Source organism: Salmo salar, chromosome ssa10 (genome assembly GCF_905237065.1).
Source record: "Salmo salar chromosome ssa10, Ssal_v3.1, whole genome shotgun sequence".
NCBI classification, from domain to species: Eukaryota; Metazoa; Chordata; class Actinopteri; order Salmoniformes; family Salmonidae; genus Salmo; species Salmo salar.
In genome coordinates, this window is record NC_059451.1 from 102571276 (window position 1) to 102588969 (window position 17694).

The 17694-nt window shown below is 42.0% G+C and overlaps 1 protein-coding gene across 5 annotated transcripts in view; it reads left to right on the top strand.

The window, feature by feature from the left end:
* LOC106561274 (protein BANP) overlaps positions 1-17694 on the top strand; it is a 91336-nt gene that overhangs the window by 15371 nt on the left and 58271 nt on the right. For all 5 annotated transcript variants that reach the window (XM_014125045.2, XM_014125046.2, XM_014125048.2 and 2 more), the window contains 2 exons: positions 859-1098; positions 14984-15145. In XM_014125045.2, coding sequence (XP_013980520.1) covers positions 859-1098; positions 14984-15145 — 402 coding nt within the window. The remainder of the gene's footprint in view (positions 1-858; positions 1099-14983; positions 15146-17694) is intronic.

Sequence of the window (17694 nt, forward strand, 5' to 3'; positions counted from 1 at the left end):
GTGGAGTGGTTGAAAAACCAGTTTTAATGACTCCAACCTAAGTGTATGTAAACTTCGGACTTTAACTGTATATAATACCATTCAAAATTTTGGGGTCATTGAAAAATTTCCTTTTTTTTCTCCTTTTAAAAAAAATGAAAGCACATTTTTTGTCAATTTTTAAATTAACATCAAATTGGTCAGAAATACAGTGTAGACGTTGTAAATAACTATTGTACCTGGAAACGAATGATTTTTAATGGAATATCTATAAAGGCGTACAGAGGCCCATTATCAGCAACCATCACTTCTGTGTTCCACTGGCACGTTATGTTAGCTAATCCAAGTGTGTAATTTTAAAAAGGCTAATTGATCAGTTTTATTGCTTCATTAAATCAGCACAACAGTTTTCAGTTGTGCTAACATAATTGCAAAAGGGTTTTCTCATGATCAATTAGCCTTTTACAATGATTAAACTTGGATTAGCTAACACAATGTGCTATTGGAACACAGGAGTGATGGTTGCTGATAATGTGCCTCTGTACGCCTATGTAGATATTCCATAAAAAAATCTGCCGTTTCCAGCTACGATATTAATTTACAACATTAACAATGTCCACACTGTATTTATGATCACTTTGATGTTATTTTAGTGGACAAAAATTAGCTTTCTTTCAAAATCAAGGACATTTCTAAGTGACCCCAAACTTTTGTGTGTGTGTGTGTGTGTGTGTGTGTGTGTGTGTGTGTGTGTGTGTGTGTGTGTGTGTTATTTGTTTTAGTATAGAAACAGACCCACACATACAACAGGCTGGGAGCAGCTTTAGTGGTTATATCATTACCATTATACTCCCACCCATGCCCCCTCTTTCTTTATAGATGACTTCCCAGCAGGTACGTGGCTTGGCGACGAGAACAATGCAGAGATGCGCGTGCGCTGCCCGGTGTCGCCGGGCGACATGCTCCACATCAGCACCAACTGCCGCACGGCAGAGAAGATGGCACTGACACTGCTAGACTACCTATTCCACCGCGAGGTGCAGGCCATCTCCAACCTGTCGGGCCAGGGCAAGCACGGCAAGAAGCAGCTGGACCCACTCATGATCTATGGCGTACGCTGTGAGTCACACACACCTTTTCACTCCAATACTCACACTGCTGTTTAACCCTGTACAGACTAAGCGGGCGGGTGGTCAGGGGGGGGTCATACCAAGGGTCATTTAGCTATTTGATTTTGAATTTTAAGACTGCTTGAAGTATTAAAAAAATATATATACACTACCATTCAGAAGTTTGGGGTCACTTAGAAATGTCCTTGTTTTTGAAAGAAAAGCAACATTTTTTGTACATTTAAAATAACATGAAATTGATCAGAAATACAGTGTAGACATTGTTACCATTGTAAATTACTATTGTAGCTGGAAACGGCTGATTGTTAATGGAATATCTACATAGGTGTACAGAGGCCCATTATCAGCAACCATCACTCCTGTGTTCCAATGGCACGTTGTGTTAGCTAATCCAAGTTTAATCATTTTAAAAGGCTAATTGATCTTTTGCAATTATGTTATCATAGCTGGAAACTGTTGTGCTGATTTAAAGAAGCAATAAAACTGTCCTTCTTTAGACTAGTTGAGTAGCTGGAGTGTCAGCATTTGTGGGTTCGATTACAGGGTCAAAATGGCCAGAAACAAAGACTTTCTTCTGAAACTCGTCAGTCTATTCTTGTTCTGAGAAATGAAGGCTATTCCATGTGATAAATTGCCAGGAAACTGAAGATCTCGTACAACGCTGTGAACTACTCCATTCACAGAACAGCGCAAACTGGCTCTAACCAGAGTAGAAAGAGGAGTGGGAGGCCCCGGTGCACAACTGAGCAAGAGAACAAGTATATTAGAGTGTCTAGTTTGAGAAACAGATGCCTCACAAGTCCTCAATTGGCAGCTTCATTAAATAGTACCAGCAAAATGCCAGTCTCAACGTCAACAGTGAAGAGGCGACTCTGGGATGCTGGCCTTCTAGGCAGAGTTGCAAAGAAAAAGCCATATCTCAGACTGGCCAATAAAAATTAAAGATTAAGATGGGCAAAAGAACACTGGACAGAGAAAGATCGGAGAACAGTGTCTTGGACAGACTAATCAAATTTTGATGTGTTCGGATCACAATGAAAAACATTTGTGAGACCCAGAAAAATTGTACATTTGCTGGAGGAGTGCTTGATGCCATCTGTCAAGCAATGTGGGTGTCTGGGAGTCCTCTGGTGGTTGTAAAGTGGGAGATTTGTACAGGGTAAAAGGTATCTTGAAGAAGGAAGGCTATCACTCCATTTTTCAATGCCTATTTCCTCCTACAAGAGGACAGTGACCAAAAGCACAGCTCCAAACTATGCAAGAACTATTTAGGGAAGAAGCAGTCAGCTGGTATTCTGTCTATAATGGTGTGGCCAGCACAGTCACCGGATCTCAACCCTATTGAGCTGTTGTGGGAACATCTCCCAATCCAACTTGTGGGAGGTGCTTCAGGAAGCATGGGGTGAAGTCTCTTCAGATTACCTCAACAAATTGACAACTAGAATGCCAAAGGTCTTCAAGGCTGTAATTGCTGCAAATGGAGGATTCTTTGACGAAAGCAAATTTTGAAGGACACAATTATTTAAATTAAAAATAATTATTTATAAACTTGTCATTGCCTTGATTATATTTCCTATTCATTTTACAACTAATTTCATGTATGTTTTCATGGAAAACGAGGACATTTCGAAGTGACCCCAAACTTTTGATTGGTAGTGTATATGTATGCATGTATGTGTATATATGTACCAATCAAAAGTTTGGACACCTACTCATTCAAGGGTTTTGCTTTATTTTTTACTATTTTCACATTGTAGAATAATAGTGAAGACATCAAAACTATGAAATAACACATACGGAATCATGTAGTAACCAAAAAAGTGTTAAACAAATCAAAATATATTTTATATTTGAGATTCTTCAAAGTAGACAGCTTTGCACACTTGCCATTTTCTCAACCAGCTTAATATTGGCGCCGGAGGGGATGGCTGCCGTTTTACGTGCTCTTAACCAACTGTGCTATTTTTAGTATTTTTTTGTGTTTAACCTATTTATTTACTTATTTTGTACATAATGTTGCTGCTACTGTCTCTTATGACCGAAAATAAGTTATGTACATCAGAACAGCGATCACCCACCTCGAACTGGATAAAGAATTTTTTCTCTAACGAGTCCAACGAGAAGGATACACTGCTTTCTCGGAACGGGCCCAAATCTCCGTCATTCTCGTGAAGAAAAGATGGAGATAAAGGGGCGGAGGTCGGGCTGCCAACACTGCCATCTGTTCTATTGGCCAACATGCAATCATTGGAAAATAAAATGGATGATCTACGATCAAGATTATCATACCAACGGGACATTAAAAACTGTATCTTATGTTTCACCGAGTCGTGACTGAACGAAGACACGGATACTATAGAGCCGGCGGGATTTTCCATGCATTGGCAGGACAAGCTACGTCTGGTAAGACGAGGGATGGGGATGTGTGTCTATTTGTCAATAACAGCTGGTGTGCGATGTCTAATATTAAAGAAGTCTCAAGGTGTATTGCTCGCCTGAGGTAGAGTACCTTATGATAAGCTGTAGACCACACTATCTACCAAGAGAGTTCTCATCTATATTATTTGTAGCCGTCTATTTAGCACCACAAACCGATGCTGCCACAAAGACCGCACTCAACGAGCTGTATAAGGCCATAAGCAAACCAAAAAATGCTCATCCAGAAGCGGTGCTAGCTGTGGCCGGGGACTTTAATGCAGGCAAACTTAAATCCATTTTACCAAATTTCTACCAGCATGTCACATGTGCAACCAGAGTGAAGAAAACTCTGGACCACCTTTATGCCACACACACAGATGCATACAAAGTTCTCCCTCATCCTCCCATTTGGCAAATCTGACCATAATTCTATCCTCCTGATTCCCCCTTACAAGCAAAAACTAAAGCAGGAAGTACCAGTGACTCGCTCAATACGTAAGGGGTCAGATGACACGGTTGCTACGCTACAGGACTCTTTTTCTAGCACTGACTGGAATATGTTCCGGGTTTCATCCAATGGCATTGATGAGTATACCACATCGGGCATCGGCTTCATCAATAAGTGCATCGACGATGTCGTTCCCACAGTGACCGTACTTACATATCCCAACCAGAAGCCATGGCAACATCTGCATCGAGCTAAAGGCTAGACCTCCCACTTTCAAGTAGTGAAACACAAATCCGGACCCTTATAAGAAATCCCGCTACACCCTCAGACAAAACATCAAACAGGCAAAGCGTCAATACTACATTGGCTCTGACGCTCGTCGGCTGTAGCAGGGCTTGAAAACTATTACAGACTCCAAAAGAAAACCCAGCCGCGTGCTGCCCAGTGTCGCAAACTTACCAGACAAGCTAAATGCCTTTTATGCTCGATTCGAGGCATGCAACGCTGAAGCATGCATGAGAGCCCCAGCTGTTCTGGACGACTGTGTGATAACGCTCTTGGTAGCCGATGTGAGCAAGACCTTAAAACAGGTCAACGGGTTTCTTGGCCCAAGCAAGTCTCTTCTTATTGGTGTAGTAGTTTCTTTGCAGCAATTCGACCATGAATGCCTGATTCACGTAGTCTCCTCTGAACAGTTGATGTTGTGTCTGTCACTGGAACTCTGTGAAGCAGTTATTTGGGCTGCAATCTGAGGTGCAGTTAACTCTAATGAACTTATCCTCTGCAGCAGAGGTAACTCTGGGTCTTCCTTTCCTGTGGCGGTCCTCATGAGAGCTAGTTTCATCATAGCGCTTGATGGTTTTTCCGACCGCACTTGAAGAAACTTTCCAAGTTCTTAATTTTCAGTATTGACTGACCTTCATGTCTTAAAGTAATGATGGACTGTCGTTTCTCTTTGCTTATTTGAGCTGTTCTTGCCATAATATAGACTTGGTATTTTACCAAATAGGGCTATATTCTGTATACCACTCTAACTTGACACAACACTTCTGATTGGCTCAAACGAATTAAGAAGGAAATAGATTCCACTGTAGCTCAGTTGGTAGAGCATGGTGCTTGCAATGCCAGGGTTGTAGGTTCGATTCCCACGGGGGGCCAGTATGTAAAAATGTATGCACTCTACTGTAAGTCGCTCTGGATAAGAGCGTCTGCTAAATGACTAAAATGTAAATGTAAAATGTTAACTTTTAATAAGATACACCTGTTAACCTCTATGGGCTAGGCGGGACGAATTCGTCCCACCTACGTAACAGCCACTTGAAGCCTGTGGCGCGATTTTCAAAACCTTAAAAATCCTATTACTTCAATTTCTCAAACATATGACTATTTTACAGCTATTTAAAGACAAGACTCTCGTTAATCTAACCACACTGTCCGATTTCAAAAAGGCTTTACAACGAAAGCAAAACATTAGATTATGTCAGCAGAGTACCAAGCCAGAAATAATCAGACACCCATTTTTCATGCTAGCATATAATGTCACAAAAACCCAGAAGACAGCTAAATGCAACACTAACCTTTGATGATCTTCATCAGATGACAACCCTAGGACATTATGTTATACAATACATGCATGTTTTGTTCAATCAAGTTCATATTTATATCAAAAACCAGCTTTTTACATTAGCATGTGACGTTCAGAACTAGCATACCCCCCGCAAACTTCCAGGGAATTCGCTAACATTTTACTAAATTACTCACGATAAACGTTCACAAAAAGCATAACAATTATTTTAAGAATTATAGATACAGACCTCCTCTATGCACTCGATATGTCCGATTTTAAAATAGCTTTTTGGTGAAAGCACATTTTGCAATATTCTAAGTACATAGCCCAGGCATCACGGGCTAGCTATTTAGACACCCGGCAAGTTTAGCACTCACCATAATCATATTTACTATTATAAAAGTTTGATTACCTTTTGTTGTCTTCGTCAGAATGCACTCCCAGGACTGCTACTTCAATAACAAATGTTGGTTTGGTCCAAAATAATCCATCGTTATATCCGAATAGAGGCGTTTTGTTCGTGAGTTCCAGACACTATCCGAAATGGTAAAGAAGGGTCGCGCGCATGGCGCAATATTCCATTACCGTACTTCGAAGCATGTCAACCGCTGTTTAAAATCAATTTTTATGCCATTTTTCTCGTAGAAAAGCGATAATATTCCGACCGGGAATCTCCTTTTCGGCAAACAGAGGAAAAAATCACAAAGACGGGGGCGGTCAGGTCACGCGCCTAAGCCCAGAGTCCCTTGATCGGCCACTTGAGAAAGGCGATAATGTGTTTCAGCCTGGGGCTGGGATGACGACATTCAGGTTTTTCCCGGGCTCTGAGCGCCTATGGACGACGTAGGAAGTGTCACGTTAGAGCAGAGATCCTTAGTAAAAGATAGAGATGGCAAAGAAGTTCTAGAAATGGTCAGACAGGCCACTTCCTGTAAAGGAATCTCTCAGGTTTTGACCTGCCATTTGAGTTCTGTTATACTCACAGACACCATTCAAACAGTTTTAGAAACTTTAGGGTGTTTTCTATCCATATGTAATAAGTATATGCATATTCTAGTTACTGGGTAGGAGTGGTAACCAGATTAAATCGGGTACGTTTTTTATCCAGCCGCGTCAATACTGCCCCCTAGCCCTGACAGGTTAATCGAAATGCATTCCAGGTGATTAGCGCATGAAGCTGGTTGAGAGAATGCAATGAGTGTGCAAAGCTGTCATCAAGGCAAAGGCTGGCTACTCTGAAGAATCTCAAATATAACGTGTATTTTGATTTAACACTTTTTTTTGGTTACTACATGATTCCATATGTGTTAACTTCATAGTGTTGATGTCTTCACTATTATTCTACAATGTAGAAAATAGTAAAAATCAAGAAAAACCCTTGAATGAGTAGGTGTCCAAACTTTTGAATGGTACTGTGTGTATATATGTCTATTTTACATGTATTTGCAGTGCATTTGCTAGGTATTCAGACCCCTTCCCCTTTTCCACATTTTGTTACATAACAGCCTTATTATAAAATTGATTAAATACAATTTTTCCTCATCAATCTACACACAATACCCCATAATGAAAAAGTGAAAACAGGTTTATAGACATTTTTGCAAATTTGTTCAAAATAAAAAACAGATACCTTATTTACATAAGTATTCAGACCCTTTGCTTTGAGACTCAAAGTTGAGCTCAAGTGCATCCTGTTTCGATTGATCGTCCAAAATTCAATTAATTGGACATGATTTGGAAAGGCACACACCTGTCTATATAAGGTCCCACAGTTGACAGTGCATTTCAGAGCAAAAACCAAGCAATGAGGTCGAAGGAATTGTCCTTAGAGCTCCAAGACATGATTGTGTTGAGGCACAGGTCTGGGGAAGGGTCGCAAAAAATGTCTGCAGCATTGAAGGTCCCCAAGAACACAGTGGTCTCCATTCTTAAATTGAAGAAGTTTAGACCCAACAAGATTTCCTGGAGCTGGCCGCCTGGCCAAACTGTGCAATCTTGGAAGGGCCTTGGTCAGGGAGGTGACCAAGAACCTGATGGTCACTCTGACAGAGCTCCAGAGTTCCTCTGTGGAGAAGGTTATCCCACCTCTGCAGCACTCCACAAATCGGGCCTTTGTGGTAGAGTGGCCAGACGGAAGCCACTCCTCAGTAAAAGGTATATGACAGCCCGATTGGAGTTTGCCAAAAGGCACCTAAAGGACTTTCAGACCATGAGAAACAAGATTGCCAAGCGTCATGTCTGGAGGAAACCTGGCACCATCCCTATGGTGAAGCATGTTGTTGGCAGCATCATGCCTTGGGGATGTTTTTCAGCGGGAGTGACTGGGAGACAGGATCCAGGGTAAAGTGCAGAGAGATCCTTGATGAAAACCTGCTCCAGAGTGCTCAGGACCTCAGACTGGAGCAAAGTTTCACCTTCCAACTGGACAACGTCCCTAAGCATACAACCAAGACAACGCAGGAGTGGCTTCGGGACAAGTCTCTGAATGTCCTTGAGTGACCCAGCCAGAGCCCGGATTGAACCCAATCAAACATCTTTGGAGAGACCTGAAAATAGTTGTGCAGCGATGCTCCCCAACCAACCTGACAGAGCTTGAGAGGATCTGCAGAGAAGAATTGGAGAAGAATCTCCCCAAATACAGGTTTGCCATGTTTGTAGCGTCATACCCAAGAAGACTTAAGGCTGTAATCACTGCCAAAGGTGCAAAGTACCAAGTAAAGGGTCTGAAATCTTATGTAAATGTGATATTTCAGTTTTTTAATGTACTTTTTAATAAATTTGCAAACATTTATAAAAACCAGTTTTTGCTTTGTCATTATGGGGTATTGTGTGTAGAGTGAGGATAAAAAAAAAGTCAAGGGGTCTGAATACTTTCCGAATGCACTGTAATCCCTTATTCTTAGTACTAAACGGTCTCCATATATACTTCCAGACATTTTTTTTAAACTGGGGGGACCTTCAGACGAGTCTTGTGAGGCCTATGGGTCGTCCTAGAGCTAAACGTGTTCATGAGAGTCTCACCTTTCCACAGAGGGGTCATATTAGTGTTTAGTTCAAATTGTTTGAACGCTACGTACAGAAGTTAGCAGATCGGATCTTCCATCAGACGAGTCCCAAGACACTTGTGGGGGTCTAAGAACAAAACTGAGAACACCATCGTGTTCGTGGGAGTCTTTCTTTCCATAGAGGGGTCATAATAGTTTTGTAGGCCAAACCGTTCAGATGCTACAGACAATTCTTTTGAGAAGTCCGATTTTCGGGATGTCTCATGGTCTGACAAACACCGTTCTAGCTCTGTCACCTTTCACCGCATATGCAGAAGTGCGACATCGGCGGAGGAGGTGGGTTGAGACGCATCCAATGCAAAAAAAAAGTTATCTTGCTTAAACTGACTGATTTAAAAAAATAAATAAAATGCTAATAAGATATCTACGGGGGCGTGGACATTGACTCTAGGGGTTAACCAAATGACAGAAAACCAACTAACTGACCATCAAATTCCTTTCCATTGACCAACTGACCATCTCAACCCCTGCCATTGAGCATCTGACCAATCTATCCCCATAGATGTATCATAGGCAGGGCTCAATCACGTCACACATTAGCCCTTAGGTTCCCAGCGGAGGGAGACAGCAGATGGGAGGGGAGCCAGCGGAGGGGAAACAGGGACAGGGAGGGCAGACAGCGGAGCCAGTGGAGGGGAGACAGGGGAAGGGAGGAAGGGGAGGGGAGACAGCAGAGGGGAGGGAGGGGAGACGGCGGAGTGGAGACAGGAGGGAATCCAGTCGAGCGGAAGGGAGCCAGCGGACAGGAGGGAGGGTGGACGTGGCTGAAGGAGTTTTTATTGGGAGTAGTCCCGTGTGTGTGTGGTGCACAGGAAATGGACTCTGTCACCCCACGTATTACTGTCTGCTGATCGCAGGTGCTGTGTGTGTTCGTCTACTTGCCTTGTGTGATGCAGGTGTTTTGTTTTGTGTGTCTATGTAATTCAGGTGTGTATGTTTGACCTGTTTGTGTGTGTACCTGTTTCCTCATGCCCTAGTGGATTAGTCACAAACCTTTTCTGAGCCAAGATTATTTTCTGAGTCAAAATGAAGGCCGAGATCTACCACTCAGATTTGTTTCTAAAACATTACTTATTAAAAAACGTAAGCCTATGTAACATTAACCTCTTAAAAATGGGTCTGTAGCAATGAGGTTTGTGTAGTTGGCTATAGGCTCAATATTGGCTATTCTTAAATTGCCCTGCCAATGTTGTTCTTCTCAGACCATTTAAAAATAATTTTGTAACTATATATTATATCCTAGAGCTAAACAACTGACATGCATGTGTTTGTGAGAGTCTCACCTTTCCACAGAGGGGTCATATTAGTGTGTAGTTCAAACTGTTCGGATGCTACAGACAGAAATTGGCAGATTATATTTCAAAATGTGAGGTATATGATCACACTGGTCATCGATCGTTTATTGTATTACTTGAGGCATAAATTGAAGTCATTTGCAGTTTCTCAAAAAAAACTATGAGAACCGCTGCACCAAGTCATGTTGTTATACATGTGAATGGGAAATACTCCTCGTTGTTAGAAAGACACAACATCTGACTTGACCCTCTATGCACTCTCACAGGGCCCTACACACTCACTGACACTCCAACATACAAACACTCAATTCATCATTTGCTCACACATACATAATATGCACATATATTTATACTGATTTTACACACACGCACAGCCAACCCACTTACATACAATCATCATATACACTGCTGCAACTCCATTTATCATATATCCTGATGCCTAGTCACCTTACCCCTATACATATCCACCTCTATCACTCCAGTATCACTGCACGTTGTAAATATAGAACTGACTGATCATGTATATAGTATGCTTAGTTACTTTCTCTTTGTTATTTCTAGTATTACATTATTATTGATTACTGCATTCTTGGGTTTAGAGCTCGCAAGAAAGGCATTTCACTGTACTTAACCACGCAAGCCTATCGATACACTTTGTGGAGTGAGTGGATAGGGAGAGGGTGTTTTATGGCTTGTAAGTGTTGAATAAAGTGTTGACAGTGCTGAATAAAATCTTAAACATGAACTCACGCATAAATACAGCAGCCATTTGCTGAATTCGTTGATATTCTCGCGCTAGTCATGTTTTCAAATCTCACACAATAGAGACGACTATCAACTTCGCTGTGGGCTGGTGGAAGCTGCAGACACTGATCTGAGCTATCTGATTGGCCAGCGGTAGGCCTATAGGTGCACTTGATTTGCTCTCCGGGTCTGCCGGGTAGGCGGAGTTTGTACCTTCAGATCCATGAAACGGCGCACATTGCATTTGAATCGTGTGTGTGTGTGTGTGTGTATACAGTTGAAGTCGGAAGTTTACATACACTTAGGTTGGAGTCATTAAAACTCGTTTTTCAACCACTCCACAAATTTCTTGTTAACAAACTATAGTTTTGGCAAGTCGGTTAGGACATCTACTTTGTGCATGACACAAGTCATTTTTCCAACAATTGTTTACAGACAGATTATTTCACTTATAATTCACTGTATCACAATTTCAGTGGGTCAGAAGTTTACATACACTAAATTGAGTGTGCCTTTAAACAGCTTGGAAATTCCAGAAAATTATGTGATGCTTTAGAAGCTTCTGATAGCCTAATTGACATCATTTGAGTCAATTGGAGATGTATTTCAAGGCCTACCTTCTAACTCAGTGCCTCTTTGCTTGACATCATGGGAAAATCAAAAGAAACCAGCCAAGACCTCAGAAAAAACATCGTAGACCTCCACAAGTCTGCTTCATCCTTAGGAGCAATTTCCAAATGCCTGAAGGTACCACATTCATCTGTACAAACAATAGTACGCAAGTCTAAACACCATGGGACCACGCAGCCATCATACCGCTCAGGAAGGAGACGCGTTCTGTCTCCTAGAGATGAACGTACTTTAGTGCGAAAAGTGCAGATCAATCCCAGAACAACAGCGAAGGACCTTGTGGAAATGGGTACACAAGTATCTATATCCACAGTAAAATGAGTCCTATATCGATATGACCTGAAAGGCCGCTCAGCAAGGAAGAAGCCACTGCTCCAAAACCGGCATAAAAAATCCAGACTACAGTTTGCAACTGCACATGGGGACAAAGATCGTACTTTTTGGAGAAATGACCTCTGTTCTGATGAAACAAAAATAGAACTGTTTGGCCATAATGACCATTGTTATGTTTGGAGGAAAAAGGGGGAAACTTGCAAGCCGAAGAACACTATCCCAACCATGAAGCACGGGGGTGGCAGCATCATGTTGTTGGGGTGCTTTGCTGCAGGAGGGACTGGTGCACTTAACAAAATAGATGACATCCTGGAGAAGGAAAATTCTGTGGATATATTGAAGCAACATCACAAGACATCAGTCAGGAAGGCTTTTTTTATGGCGATTTTGGAGCGGTGGCTTCTTCCTTGCTGAGCGTCATTTCAGGTTATGTCGATGTAGGACTCGTTTTACTGTGGATAGAGATACTTTTGTACCTGTTTCCTCCAGAATCGTCACAAGGTCCTTGGCGCTTGTTCTGGAATTGATTTGCACTTTTCGCACTAAAGTACGTTCATCTCTAGGAGACAGAACGCATCTCCTTCCTGAGCGGTATGACGGCTGGGCGGTCCCATGGTGTTTATACTTCGGTACTATTGTTTGTACAGATGAACGTGGTACCTTCAGGTGTTAGGAAATTGCTCCCAAGGATGAACCAGACTTGTGAAGGTTTACAATGTTTTTTTCTGAGGTCTTGGCTGATTTTTTTTATTTGTTGATTTTCCCATGATGTCAAGCAAAGAGGCACTGAGTTTGAAGGTAGGCCTTGAAATACATCCACAGGTGTACCTCCAATTGACTCAAATGATGTCAATTAGCCTATCAGAAGCTTCTAAAGCCATGACATAATTATCTGGAATTTTCCACGCTGTTTAAAGGCACAGTCAACTTAGTGTATGTAAACTTCTAACCCACTGGAATTGTGATACAGTGAATTATAAGTGAAATAATCTGTCTATAAACAATTTTTGGTTAAAATTACTTGTCATGCAAAAAGTAGATGTCCTAACCGACTTACCAAAACTATAGTTTGTTAACAAGAAATTTGTGGAGTGGTTGAAAAACTAGTTTTAATGACTCCAACCTAAGTGTATGTAAACTTCCGACTTCAAGTGTGTGTGTGTGTGTGTGTGTGTGCTTCTGTGTGAATATATGTGTGTGTGTGTATATATATATATATATATACTGCTCAGCAATATATGTGTGTGTGTGTATATATATATATACTGCTCAAAAAAATAAAGGGAACACTTAAACAACACAATGTAACTCCAAGTCAATCACACTTCTGTGAAATCAAACTGTCCACTTAGGAAGCAACACTGATTGACAATACATTTCACATGCTGTTGTGCAAATGGAAGAGACTACAGGTGGAAATTATAGGAAATTAGCAAGACACCCCCAATAAAGGAGTGGTTCTGCAGGTGGGGACCACAGACCACTTCTCAGTTCCTATGCTTCCTGGCTGATGTTTTGGTCACTTTTGAATGCTGGCGGTGCTTTCACTCTAGTGGTAGCATGAGACGGAGTCTACAACCCACACAAGTGGCTCAGGTAGTGCAGCTCATCCAGGATGGCACATCAATGCGAGCTGTGGCAAGAAGGTTTGCTGTGTCTGTCAGCGTAGTGTCCAGAGCATGGAGGCGCTACCAGGAGACAGGCCAGTACATCAGGAGACGTGGAGGAGGCCGTAGGAGGGCAACAACCCAGCAGCAGGACCGCTACCACCGCCTTTGTGCAAGGAGGAGCAGGAGAAGCACTGCCAGAGCCCTGCAAAATCACCTCCAGGAGGCCACAAATGTGCATGTGTCTGCTCAAACGGTCAGAAACAGACTCCATGAGGGTGGTATGAGGGCCCGACATCCACAGGTGGGGGTTGTGCTTACAGCCCAACACTGTGCAGGACGTTTGGCATTTGCCAGAGAACACCAAGATTGGCAAATTCGCCACTGGCGCCCTGTGCTCTTCACAGATGAAAGCAGGTTCACACTGAGCACGTGACAGACGTGACAGAGTCTGGAGACGCCGTGGAGAACGTTCTGCTGCCTGCAACATCCTCCAGCATGACCGGTTTGGCGGTGGGTCAGTCATGGTGTGGGGTGGCATTTCTTTGGGGGGCCGCACAGCCCTCTATGTGCTCGCCAGAGGTAGCCTGACTGCCATTAGGTACCGAGATGAGATCCTCAGACCCCTTGTGAGACCATATGCTGGTGCGGTTGGCCCTGGGTTCCTCCTAATGCAAGACAATGCTAGACCTCATGTGGCTGGAGTGTGTCAGCAGTTCCTGCAAGAGGAAGGCATTGATGCTATGGACTGGCCCGCCTGTTCCCCAGACCTGAATCCAATTGAGCACATCTGGGACATCATGTCTCGCTCCATTCACCAACGCCACGTTGCACCAAAGACTGTCCAGGAGTTGGCGGATGCTTTAGTCCAGGTCTGGTAGGAGATCCCTCAGGAGACCATCCGCCACCTCATCAGGAGCATGCCCAGGCGTTGTAGGGAGGTCATACAGGCACGTGGAGGCCACACACTACTGAGCCTCATTTTGACTTGTTTTAAGGACATTACATCAAAGTTGGATCAGCCTGTAGTGTGGTTTTCCACTTTAATGTTGAGTGTGACTCCAAATCCAGACCTCCGTGGGTTGATAAATTGGATTTCCATTGATTATTTTTGTGTGATTTTGTTGTCAGCACATTCAACTATGTAAAGAAAAAAGTATTTAATAAGATTATTTATTTCATTCACATCTATGATATGTTGTTTAAGTGTTCCCTTTATTTTTTGGAGCAGTGTGTGTGTGTGTGTGTGTGTGTGTGTGTGTGTGTGTGTGTGTTTATAGATAGACAGACAGACAGACAGACAGACAGACAGACAGACAGTGTTTCTTGAGCTTTTAAAAATATCCTAGATATAGAACAGACCCTTGTTTCTTATGATTTGTTTTGGACTTTCTTTTTTGCCATTTTATGAATGTGTTATTCATTCTGTTTCTCTGTGCTATAGAAGTAAAAGTCAAATTAAATATTTTAGCAAATCATTATTATTTTTTATACCTAAAGTGGTACAAAAATTCAACATCTATCTAGAGTTAATGTGCTTCTGACATTTGACAGCTCCGGTAGAGTTGCATTGATGGTGGGACAAGGTTGAACTGTTCAAACTTTACACACAGACTTGGTATCAACTGCTGTCCATCCTCAGCAATGAATATGACTTATTCTACCTTGTCATGGTGATTTAGCTTAAGTTTAAGATTACAATGGTTCTTAAGATTGTTAAATTACATGACCCTGAACTCATGTGCCCTCTGTCATTGTTGTCCTCAGGTCACCTGTTCTATAAGTTTGGCATCACTGAGTCAGATTGGTACCGTATCAAGCAGAGCATCGACTCCAAGTGTCGCACTGCGTGGAGACGCAAGCAGCGCGGCCAGAGTCTAGCGGTCAAGAGCTTCTCCAGACGTAGCGCCAACGCACCGGGAAGCTCAGGTAATTCCTGGAAATAGCAAGCGTGTGTGTGTGTGTGTCACACACACACACACACACACACACACACCTTTTCACTTATTTGTATGTAAGGAATCCAGTGAGTAATGCAGAGTGTAGCAGATGGTTATAATCTCCACAACACAACAACGCCTCCTGTCCTCCCCTCCCTGAGATCCATCACCTCTCAACCCTGACCGGAGAGAGTGGGACAACAAGGGAAACCCAAATATCCTGTGATGGACTGTGTGTACATTGTAGAATCACAGCCCGCTCTCCTCCCAGGCCACACACACCCCACTAGAGCACACACACCACTAAAACACACACACACACACACACACACACACACACACACACACACACACACACACACACACACACACACACACACACTCCAGAGCAAGTTCTCTCATACTCGAAATTAAACTAATGGGCTGGAAAGCGGTGTCTGGGCCTGTTTTTAAACAGTTATTTATTAATGAACGGGGAGAGGGGGCTAACACAAAGTACAGTCTTGTCGTGTCTTTGGCATCATTAAAACTGAAGACATATTTATCAAATAACTCTCTGTAAATATTATTACGCGATTAACCTGATTAATCATGTAACTGTAATTAACTAGGAAGTCGGGGCACCAAGGAAAATATTCAGATTACAAAGTTATAATTTTCCTAATATAATTTTCAGATATTTTAATATCTGATCAATTAGTCTTCGAATTAATGAATTATTATTTACCTCGTCAGTCTCATTCCAAATGTTAGTTTGAAATTGTTAGTTATCTGCACGAACCCAGTCTTCACTATGAGTCATCCATACATCAATTGTCTTAAAATGAATTATTTACTAACTAGGTAATTCACAGAAATGCATAACAAACAATAGATTTCGTTACAAAGAAATGATAGAGGAATGTGCCCTACTGGGCTAAACCGGCATGGCAGCTTGTTAGACAAAAGGGGAGTGTGGGTCAGCTGAGAAGGCACTACAGAGTTGATCATTATAACAATTGAAATACTAATCCTTTGCACATGAACGCTCACTCATTCGGGAATAATTTCAATCAATATATATATATTTACGCTCAGTGTGTCGTCGGGATCTCTGTTGAAAAGTTTGTTTCTGTTGAAGTGTCTGTCCGCCCCCTCTCTCTCTCTGTCGTGGTTAGAATGGGTAGTTCAGAGTGACATTCATTAATGTCGTTATAGAATAGCTGTTTTCGGCGGTTGTCGGTCTTCGCGTTCAATGATACCGAATTCCTAGCTGCAGACTAGTAATTAATATCAAAGACTTGTTCTTATTCTGTCGGTTTCGATAGTCTAAGAGTTTAACCACGTGGTATGGTTAAATGTTCAGCAAGAGGATTGCATGGTCAAACCTTTAGCCCTCTCGTTATCGAGGTAAGCTGGTCTCCAACCTTTAGCCATCTCGTAATTGAGGTAAGCTCGGTCTGGTGATATAAAACCCCCACCTTGGTTTTCTTCGGAAGAGCAGAAAAAGGCTGTCTCATGACACCAGGTCCTGTCTCTGTCCCTGGGGGCGTGCCAAGGACTTAGTTAAGACTCCAAAGGCAATTGGAGTTTCCTTCATTAACCTCTCTAGGCTAGGCGGGACGAATTCGTCCCACCTACGTAACAGCCACTGCTATCCTGTGGCGCGATTTTCAAAACCTTAAAAATCCTATTACTTCAATTTCTCAAACATATGACTATTTTACAGCCATTTAAAGACAAGACTCTCGTTAATCTAACCACACTGTCCGATTTCAAAAAGGCTTTACAACGAAAGCAAAACATTAGATTATGTCAGCAGAGTACCAAGCCAGAAATAATCAGACACCCATTTTTCAAGCCAGCATATAATGTCACCAAAACCCAGAAGACAGCTAAATGCAGCACTCACCTTTGATGAGTGAATGCATACATTTCATACATTTTTTTTTTTTTTTCGACGAAAAAACCATCTCTACCAACATCTTCATCAGATGACAACCCTAGGACATTATGTTATACAATACATGCATGTTTTGTTCAATCAAGTTCATATTTATATCAAAAAACAGCTTTTTACATTAGCATGTGACGTTCAGAACTAGCATACCCCCGCAAACTTCCGGGGAATTCGCTAACATTTTACTAAATTACTCACGATAAACGTTCACAAAAAGCATAACAATTATTTTAAGAATTATAGATACAGACCTCCTCTATGCACTCGATATGTCCGATTTTAAAATAGCTTTTTGGTGAAAGCACATTTTGCAATATTCTAAGTACATAGCCCAGGCATCACGGGCTCGCTTATTTAGACACCCGGCAAGTTTAGCACTCACCATAATCATATTTACTATTATAAAAGTTTGATTACCTTTTGTTGTCTTCGTCAGAATACACACCCAGGACTGCTACTTCAATAACAAATGTTGGTTTGGTCCAAAATAATCCATCGTTATATCCGAATAGCGGCGTTTTGTTCGTATGCGTTCCAGACACTATCCGAAATAGTAAAGAAGTGTCGCGCGCATGGCGCAATTCGTGACAATAAAATTC